General features: G+C 40.1%; 1 protein-coding gene across 14 annotated transcripts in view; it reads right to left on the bottom strand.

Moving 5' to 3' along the window:
• The window catches only part of FOXP2 (forkhead box P2), a 394,702-nt gene that overhangs the window by 182,098 nt on the left and 202,604 nt on the right, over positions 1-10,000 (bottom strand). For 12 of the 14 annotated variants that reach the window (XM_079304705.1, XM_079304713.1, XM_079304714.1 and 9 more), the window contains one exon: positions 2,608-2,785. In XM_079304705.1, coding sequence (XP_079160831.1) covers positions 2,608-2,775 — 168 coding nt within the window. In that variant the 5' untranslated portion in view covers positions 2,776-2,785. Of the gene's footprint in view, positions 1-2,607; positions 2,786-10,000 lie in introns of those variants that run through there. The other 2 variants (XM_079304710.1, XM_079304709.1) reach the window with 2 other exon arrangements.

Here is a 10,000-nt window from a genome sequence, read left to right as displayed (position 1 = left end):
AGTAAAAACTTATTTTGTGATTTTACTCAGCTGATAAACCTATTCTTAAGCATTAGCATCCCTTTACATAGATGCCCAGTTGAAGGAAATTATTAAAACCAGCAATCATTTACTTGCTTCCTTTAGAAAAAGCCATAAAAACCCCTCAATTTGTCTATTTGAAGACTCAAAATGAAATGATTCAGAGAAGGCAAATCCAGAATGTTTAACCATGAGTACATCTTTCACATATTTAAACAATAAAAAAAAAAATCTTAATAATATTTTTTAGGGTTTCCTCTGTTTTCTGTGTATCAAAGTTTTCCAGACAACTCACATACTACAAATATCATTTTAGAGAGTTCATACAGTGACAATAATAAAAGCAGCCAGCATTTTCCTCTTAATTCATATTCCAAAAGGCATTTTGTCAAAAACAGGGGAAGAAACAGAAAAAGGAGGAAGAAAAGCAAAAGTAGTACAAAGCTATCTATGCCTGTTACTTGAAGGACATCCTACTGTATGTTTACTAGTGTTTATGTTTCACATCAACATATTTTATAGAAGGATTCATATGCCTAACTCAAGTTGTATTTAAATCCTATGGTGCAGACCCTACAATAAAATGCCTCTTGAGTCCTATTAACTGTACCCATGGTTTTACTTTGCCTGTCTGCTTATTTAAGATCTAATCACAGTTTTGAAGAAAAGATTGTCACTTCTAAGCCTGTCCCCTCAGAACCTGTCTGTTATTAGTACTCAACTGGATATTTTCATCTTCAGCTGTAATTCTCTGTGGTCTTTGCAAATGCTATCTACTGGAATCTCTGCCTGCATGGACAAATTGGCTACACATGCCTAGGACTGCTACTTTGAGAAACATGTAAGTGGCACATTATTCTATTAGCATTTTTGTGTTTTAAACTACTTCCCTTAAATTTCGTTCTCTAAAGATATTCACCAGTTTGATACACTCTTTCTCAACAAAGATTTTAAAATTCTGTTATAATCTGAACACCTGAATAAAGATGATGGCATGATTTTCAATGAAAACAATAATAAATTTTTATAATTACTTGTATGTATACAATTTTATATGAAAAGAGCATAAAAACATAAGGTGTATATATATAAAATCACATATATCTAGAGAGGTAAAAACCTGCTAAGAACATAATGAAGACACTGAAACCTGCATTTCTTCAGACTGTCATACTGTAAGTGCTCAATTGTTAAAACAGAATATACTTGAATTTGAAACAAGGCACGGATTTAAGCCTTAACAACTTCTCATATTTCAATCTACAACTATTTCCTTCTTCAACATTTTCTGTCACATTTAAAATATTTAACTATAAACGTAGCTAGTGTACACTGCTTAATTCAGCACTAAAAATTATTCAATTTTAAGAGCTATTATGACCTGTTATTTCAGAGGCCCGTGCACATGCAATGTATCTATCATGTTAAAACATGTTTCTATAAAACAGCGTTTTTATAATATTTTACCTAACAGAAAACAACTTTCCTTTCATTAATGTATTACCTGACATTGCAATGAAAAACCTCAGCATTTAAAATTAAGGGTTTGAACTCCAACGGTGCTGAGTGGGCTCAGGAAATGAAAGGATGAGGGAGTGAAGACTTTCAGGAGTTTGAAGCAGGTACTGAGCACTCTGCAGAATCAGACCCCAAAATCAGATTGTTTACCAAACAGTTTGGGCTTCACTGCATAGTGCAGTGAATAGTACAATCTGTGCTCCCTGATGGAGAGACAGCTCCTTAGGTAAACAAAAAAAGAGTTTTGTTTGTTCAGGTTTTAAAAGGAAGAGAAATCTTACAGTGACAAAAATTAATGGATTGCATCTTGTAATTAGGTGGTGTCAGCAGCCAGAGGACTGTAGAATATCACAGTTTTAAACATAACAGCAGCTCTCCATTAACTTGTTGTGAGCACAAACAGACAAACTTAAAAAATGTGTTTTTAAAATGAGAATGAAAACAAACCTGCAGAAAAGCTGCTTCTTCTCCCTCCCCATGTTTTCAAAATTACACATCCATATTACAACTCACACACGCAAGCGCACACAGATAGGAACACTGCCTTTTTTATTTCAGTGCTTTTGAACTAACCAACACTTTTTAATTACACCTATGACAGTATTTTTATTGAGAAAAGTCACTGTGGTCCCTTCACTAGGGTCCCTTCACTGCCCAGCTCCGACTTTGGCACAATTCACTGCGAGCGAAGCGAAGTCTCAACGAATGTGGCCCTCTGGTGGAAAACCCCGCAGCACGTCCTGCGCGCCCGGATCGCACAGTAAACTAACAGCTCCTGAAAACATGCACTGCAAGGCTTCGGCACAACTTCCATAAATACGCAGCGGGGTTTTAATCACCAGGCAAGCCTGGTGGCATGCAGCCATATCAGCAAGATGCTGCTGCCACAAGAACGGGATCCTTCCGTTTCAGCATTATCGTGCATTAAAACAACAACAAATAATGCCCCACGCTCTTCACTTCCACGACACTCCACATTCAGCACACACCGAGGGTCTCCAAAAAGGTGCCCCTCTGAAAACAGCCCTTTATTTGTTTAAAAACAAACAGGAAACAAAACAAACTTACCTGCTGTTGTTGCAGATGCAGCAGTTCTACTGTGCTTACTTCAGTGCTCGTGTCACCACTTGATCTTCCATCTCTGCTGCCAGCATCTAATTGGCTGCTTAGAGTGCTCATTCCATTTTGATTCATTGAACTGTTGCTTATTGTCTCTGTCGCAGATTCCTGCATCATGACTTAATACCTAAAAGTGATTAAGAAGTATCAATTAACACACGCGTTACACCTTCACACTTCCATTATCAAGATGTCCCTCTCTGCCAATTACACAGACAGCATCTTTAGAAGAAGAAAAAAGCCTCGCAGAGCCGTTTACCAAGAAATGCAATGCAAACTCTGCTTTCATACAGCTGCTAATCACTGGAATTATGATTTCTATAAGCAAGCTTTGTGTGCTTACATTTAACGGCCAAAATAACACACCATGCACGCAGCATGGTCAATAGCATTTATGAACGACTACGTTTTAAGGTCTACCTATAAAACCAGTTTAAGTGAAGGCACGATTTCACACACTGCTCTATATTTCCTATTATCTAGCTTTGACAACCATGGATGACTATACAGCCTTATTTAAAATATTCACTATCTTGATTCTGTCAGAATTTTACAGCATATCTTATGCAAGGCTGTTGTTTAATGATGCACAGCTAATCATACAAAATTAAAATTTTGTAAGGGTGTTACAAATCATATGGTATCAACCAATGATAAATAGTATAATGGGCTTCTCCTTTTTTGTGACTAAATAAAATTTTGCCTCGGAGGCATTTTAAGAAAAAGCTCCTGCTGCAAACACGTCAGATATTGCCTATTTTTTTAATCAAACGCCTGATATTCATTTATTTTTCTGACATTTAAAACATTTAATACTGTCCTTCCTGGGAAGTAATTAAGCTTATGCATGAGCAGCAATCAAACTGTTCACTTGAAGATGACTTAAAACTCAATTTTAACATAGGCAAATAAATGAAAGATATAAAATTAATTTTCCAGGCATGTATTAGATATGAAAGCTGGAAATAAAATCTATCAAGAATATCACTAATGATTGTGCTAAAAACAGCATAAATTATGCATATTACCTTCTCTACAGTAATAAATGTTTTATCATTTTCACTGCATAAATATACTGTACTTTCAGGATAGCAATGAGATGTCCTGCCAAGATCAGTTGAAATCTTTGCAGTAAATAAAGAACCAACGTGCCCTTACAAACCAGAATTTCAAGGCGCATTTTGTATCTGTAATATGGAAAGGTCAGCGTCTCTTCTCAGAGCCACCAAAGTCCTCTCCTGCTCTTGCAGGGTCAGAATGGAGCTCCCTTCCTTCATCCTCACTCCCGACCTACTGACAAGAGTCCTCACAACAACCTGGCTGAGCTGTGATTTTAAAAAACACCTCTGAAGGGAGAGGGATGTGTAAGCAAACTCGGGAAAGGAGACAAAGCTTGCTGTATAGAAAATTATTTAACTTAGTTATTTTGTTCTTTGCAAAGTATGAGCAACTGCCTTTCCTTTAAAAAAAATAAGATTTAAAAAAAACAGGAAAAGAATCATTACAACTTCAACTGTGTGCATGGGATATTAATTAAAATGCAGTATGAATTACCACAAATAAGCTCCTACAAGATATAGTAAAAGTATATATTGTGTGAAAAAATGTTAAAATAGTAAAAGATGAGTTATTTAAGGATTGTCTGGTCAGAAATAAACAGGATGCAAAAAACCTAAACACAAACACAGTTAACATAAAGGAGGGCAGCTGTTACAGCCCAGTAAACAACAGCAGCACCAGATGTGTTTATGAAGAAACAGTCCTTCTAAAACACTTATGAACATCAGCGAAGAAAAATAATAGAAATGGAAAATGTGATACAAGCAGTGATGAATTTTACAAGGCAAAAACAAAGCTAATACTCTTTTCTGAGATTAGGCAGCTAATAAGTATTCAAATTAGGCATAAATTTTACATGTACAATGTTTAAAATATTCAGAGAAAAGGGTCTGATTGCCCTTAGTAGTTATATGAAAATTCTAATGTGGATATGCCACAACTGTGGAAGCAGACAGCCCTTTCTGATTTTTACAATATTTACTTTCAATAAAAGGACATGTATATCAGAGAGAAAATTTATTTAAAACTTCATCAGCTGTATCGTTACAAGGATTTGGAAATTTGGGAAATTCAAATGTTAATCCTCTTTTAGTCAAACAAAGATTTAACCAACAGACAGGTTCATCTTTTACAAATTCAAACGTTAGACAATAACAGTGGTACATTTAGCCAGGCACATTAAAAGGGCAAAGGGGTATAAATGTTAGATAATCAAAACATTACAAAACACCCAGAAATGTAATAAATAAATACATCATCCCTCCTGTTTTTACATCTCTCTGACTGTTTCATTACAATTAACAAAGAAGGGTTAAATGTCTTCCAGGTCATATTAACCGAAGGGTTTTATGTCTTGTGGATTTTGTATCCTTGCAAAGCCCCAGAGTGCAGTTCAGGCTCTACAGTTAAAGTGCCTGTGAGCCAGCAGAATCGGCTTTAGCGTAACCTGACCAGTAACACTACTCTGGCAATAGAAAACAACAAATCCAACAGCTGGGTACAGACAGAATGAAACTACAGAGTAACAATACTAGAAAGAACAATTTATTTTGAGTGAAGAAACACTTGAGTATTTTTATGAAGAAAAAAGAGACCCTACAATTTTATGTTAAAAATAAAGTGTCGGGGGTGTTTCTCTAGTTTTAAAATGGTATTTTAAAAAACAACACTAAAACTTTGGCTAGAGTAATGCATTGTGTTGGTTGTCCCCAGCCCCCTCCTCACTGTCGGCAACTGAAAAAAGGGCTGCTGGAGAAAGCAAGAGCATAAAATCATTTTCTTTTCCCTTCTTTTCTCTTGCATAGACATACGTATATACGTAAGTCTACGCACTCATGCGCGTATGTACTATCAACTCTAAATCCCTACACACTAAACATCTAAACAAGAATAATTTCTGATGTCTATGTATCAGTAACTTGAGTTATTGGTAGTAAAATAATTTGAACCTGCAACATCTCACTGAGCAAACTAATGCACTTTGTATCTTGCTTTTACAACAGTAGTGCAGATTGTTACCAAAATAAGCACAAATAAACACGAAGGAAATATACCTGTATCAGCCAGATACTGAGGCTGTAAGTTTGGTAATTCAAACAGGACAAGAAAAAATATACCAGTCCCTGTTTACATACATTTATACACATTCATACTTTCTAATCCTTCTCTTTTCTCTTGCTGTCACACTCGCTGTCAGTCATGAGCGTGCCTACACAGGCACACACGCACCCACATTCACAGACATTCACCAGCACCTACTTCAGCTCTGATTCTGTAACACTCAGGGCCAAAGGTGGGATATAAGCTTTGCTACCCGGCATTTTAAACAAAGGTATGGGGAAAATATTTGCTGCTGTCTGCAAGAGAGAGTGAAATTGTAGAACTGTAGTTTTAGAATGTGGTCGCACTGCAGGTTGAATACCTAATCCTGCCAGCGTGGCCAAGCTCCCACCCATATCAAATCCTCCACCTTGTTGAGTTAGGCACAGTTTTGCTTTCCCCCCTGCAGTGAACTGGATGCTGTGAATGTGCCCGTGTGCCCGCACGTGCACGCGTGTGTGCTCCAAGCCAGCAAGCCACTGTACAGATACTTATTCTCTACACCACTTCCCTTTTGAAACATTAAACTGACACTGGAACTGACTGCACAAGATTGCATTTTCTCTTCCTAAACAACTTGAATTGAAAGGTTACTTAGTGTAACAATATTTACTTGCAGAATTGTGTTGTTACCAAGGGTATAATGGATGGTGGCTATGCAGGTTTACGCAAGAATGAGTGAAGCATGAGGCATTAGCCATGTGTTTGACATGTTTCAAATTGCTATAATCCAGCATTAAACACACCCAGCAATTCATGCCATTTCTTGCAGCCATAATCTTGAATAAAGCGTGCACAACCACTTATTATATAAATTAGTATATGACTCCCTGTTATAGTCACAACAGTGCTTTTGTGTTTATTTTGCACCAAGACGGGGTCTTTTATTTGTACAAATAGCAGGATAGCGCGCCGTGCCGCAATGAAACCTGCTCGATTTATGACAGGTGCGGTCATGGCCCGGTTCGCGGGGTCTGTGGCGTCCGGCCACGGCCTAAGCGCGGTCTGGCGGGGGCGGCGCGGCCTAGGCTCGGCTTAAGTTCGGCCCAGGCCGGGCCCGGGGCAGCAGCGGGAGCGGCGCCCGCGCGGCCGCCAGGGGGCGCCTCGGCCTCGGCGTGCCCCGCACGTGCCGCTCACGCGAGGCGCGCCCGCGCTGCCAGCCCCGCGGGGCCGCACGAGCCGAGCCGCACCCCGGGAGCCGCACCGGGCCCGCTGCTGCTGCTGCTGCCCGCCATGGGCTAAGGGAGACCCGCACCGGGCCCGCTGCTGCTGCTGCTGCCCGCCATGGGCTAAGGGAGACCCGCACCGGGCCCGCTGCTGCTGCTGCCCGCCATGGGCTAAGGGAGACCCGCACCGGGCCCGCTGCTGCTGCTGCTGCCCGCCATGGGCTAAGGGAGACCCGCACCGGGCCCGCTGCTGCTGCTGCTGCCCGCCATGGGCTAAGGGAGACCCGCACCGGGCCCGCTGCTGCTGCTGCTGCTGCCCCGGGCCCGGGAGCCGCACCGGGCCCGCTGCTGCTGCTGCTGCTGCCCGCCATGGGCTAAGGGAGACCCGCACCGGACCCGCTGCTGCTGCTGCTGCTGCCCCGGGCCCGGGAGCCGCACCGGGCCCGCTGCTGCTGCTGCTGCTGCTGCTGCTGCTGCTGCTGCTGCTGCCCGCCATGGGCTAAGGGAGACCCGCACCGGGCCCGCTGCTGCTGCTGCTGCTGCTGCTGCTGCCCCGGGCCCGGGAGCCCCGCACTGCGCCCTGCCCTGGCCGTAGGGTGCCCAGGCTGGGACATCCACAGACATTGCACACCCTCCTTTGCCTCGCTTCTCTCCGTAAGAGGCAGCCCAGTCTGCAGCCTTTTGAAACTGGACTGTGATGTAAAAGCAGAGGTGAGGAGCTAGGCTTAAATAATAGTAACTTTTGTGCTCTGCTGGAATTAATTCATCATTGACACAAGGCACAATGCATCTGAAGTCTTGCACTGGAGTACGCTAAAAGCCTTTAATACTTAAGATTGCTTAATAAATCAAAATGCCAAATATTAAGGACGTAGCTGAATGTGTGAGAACAAAAAATTTGGAAAGCTAAGAGAACGTTTGTAAAGGTGTTTTGGTTTCTTTTTTTTTTTTACTTTATCTAAAACAGCTTTGAAAGCTTGAGGTAAGCGGAGACAAGTCATTGTATAATTTCTAAATATGTTTAAAACAGTAATTAGGTCAAACACTATTGTAATGCTGTAAAATAAAGTATTTGTATTATTAGGTATCTGTATTGTGCTCAAGTAAGTTTTCCCTGTAAAAATGTGAAATATGCCCAAACACCTTGTGCTGGAAGTTCTTTTAGAAAAACAGAGCTTCCACTTGTAAATTACAGGACATAGATTAATCAGAAAGTATTATCATCTGCATCAGTGATCAAAATCAGCATCTTTCATAAGAAAAAAAAAAACTTTCATCATTAAAAAAATCATCTATTCCAAGTGACATCATTGTTTTACTATTTACAGTATTCTCACTATTGAAGACATTAGTTGTGAATAAAGTAAAAAGTTCAAACATAGATAAAATAGACAGCAGTGGGACAACAGTGTCCTGGTCCCAACAGAAAAATCAATGATACTCTGAAGAATTCAAACTGTAGTATAAAACTTTTAAGTGGACACTCGTATGGTGGGCCTCTGAAAGCCATTTTGAACACAGATTTATAATAAAATTGACAACTGGATTTTGCAAATTACCACAGATGAGTTTTATTTTACTTGAGACAAGAACCAGCAGGTTCTTGCATCCCCATCCACACATGGTTTCAGGTGAAGAAAACATGCATCCATCCTGCAGCCCTGCAGTGTTATCTTAACAGGTGCACTTGCCTGGCATGAGGAAGCATTAGGAAATAAGATTAATTGATTTGTGCTAAACTGCAACTGAAAAAAAAAAGCATTGTCTAAAATATTTATCTCTCCACTATAAACTATTTTTCCTATTGTCTGTGTACTATGGTTTATCTATCAGATGTTTAAATGAACATCCTTTTAACTGACTGGCACCAACAGTCAGATAAAGGTATTGAAGGTAGAATATCATATTCAATCTTAACTAAAAGCTAACCTGCATTTTAAAGGCTGCATCTTTTCCTTTCATACCATCTCAATTCTTCTGGACTAATAAAAATGGCAGGTCAGTTTGGGGCACAGTAATTTATCTGCTTTCTAAAATTGAGGAGTATGTTGTCACACTCATGTGATTATTAAACAACAGTTCACTTCCCAAAACAGCAAGGAAAGTCTAATTAATTTCCACCTGCTATTTATTTTCACTTGCTAGGAAAAAAATCCCTATGAAGGCCAGTGTTATCTGTATGAGTAGTGTGTACAGGACTGTAAGATATGTACTTTACACACAGGAGAATGGCAAAAGCCTGCTAGAGTGCATTACTATAGCCCACGCAGAAATGAGCAGCCAATTTCAGGATAAGATTCCTATTTGAGCAACGACAGCTTGGAAACCCCACCTTGGTAAGCACACTCACTCCCTTTCTCTCCCTGTCTTTCCCAGTCTTAAGGAAAAAAAAAAAAAAAAAAAAAAAAAAAAAAAAGACAGTTCTCCAAGCTCTTGAGAGTAGGGAGACTTTATTACAGTCAATGGAGAATTTAGTAGAGAGAAAGCATTAGGGCAGTAGGAAATAATTAGAACTGTGAGAGCTAGGGAAGACCTGCCTAGCAGGCAAATTCCCTTAAAAAAAAAGAAAAAAAAAAAAAAGCTTCAAGCTTCTTACAGAGTCTGTAGGACTTACAAACTACAAGGCCAGGGCCAACTTTTTAGCCCCTTTTTTTTTTTTTTTTTTTCTGAGGAGCTTGCAACAACTGTCATTGGTAATTCCCCTCCCTTGATCTTTGAATATCGTGATAGTACCTTCTTTCATGAGACAGTCTGTTTAACCCTCACGACTACTTGACTTCTCATCTAGGCTCCTGATCATCCCCTTCAGTATCCCTTGAGGGGTTTTTATCTGCTGGCCATAAACTAATTTTTTCACAGATCCTTTCTAGAGTTTTCAGCATTTTCTACTTGCAAGGTTATCCTTTTTTTGGTGCAAAATACTCCTTTTCACCAGACCCACCCTGTGTTCTCACCAGATGCACAATAGGAGAGGTGGTACATGACAAAAAATTTATTTTACAGAAACCAACTTACTG

The sequence above is a fragment of the Erithacus rubecula genome (assembly GCF_903797595.1).
Source record: "Erithacus rubecula genome assembly, chromosome: 4".
Taxonomy (NCBI): Eukaryota; Metazoa; Chordata; class Aves; order Passeriformes; family Muscicapidae; genus Erithacus; species Erithacus rubecula.
This window is presented reverse-complemented; position numbering and strand designations above follow the sequence as displayed.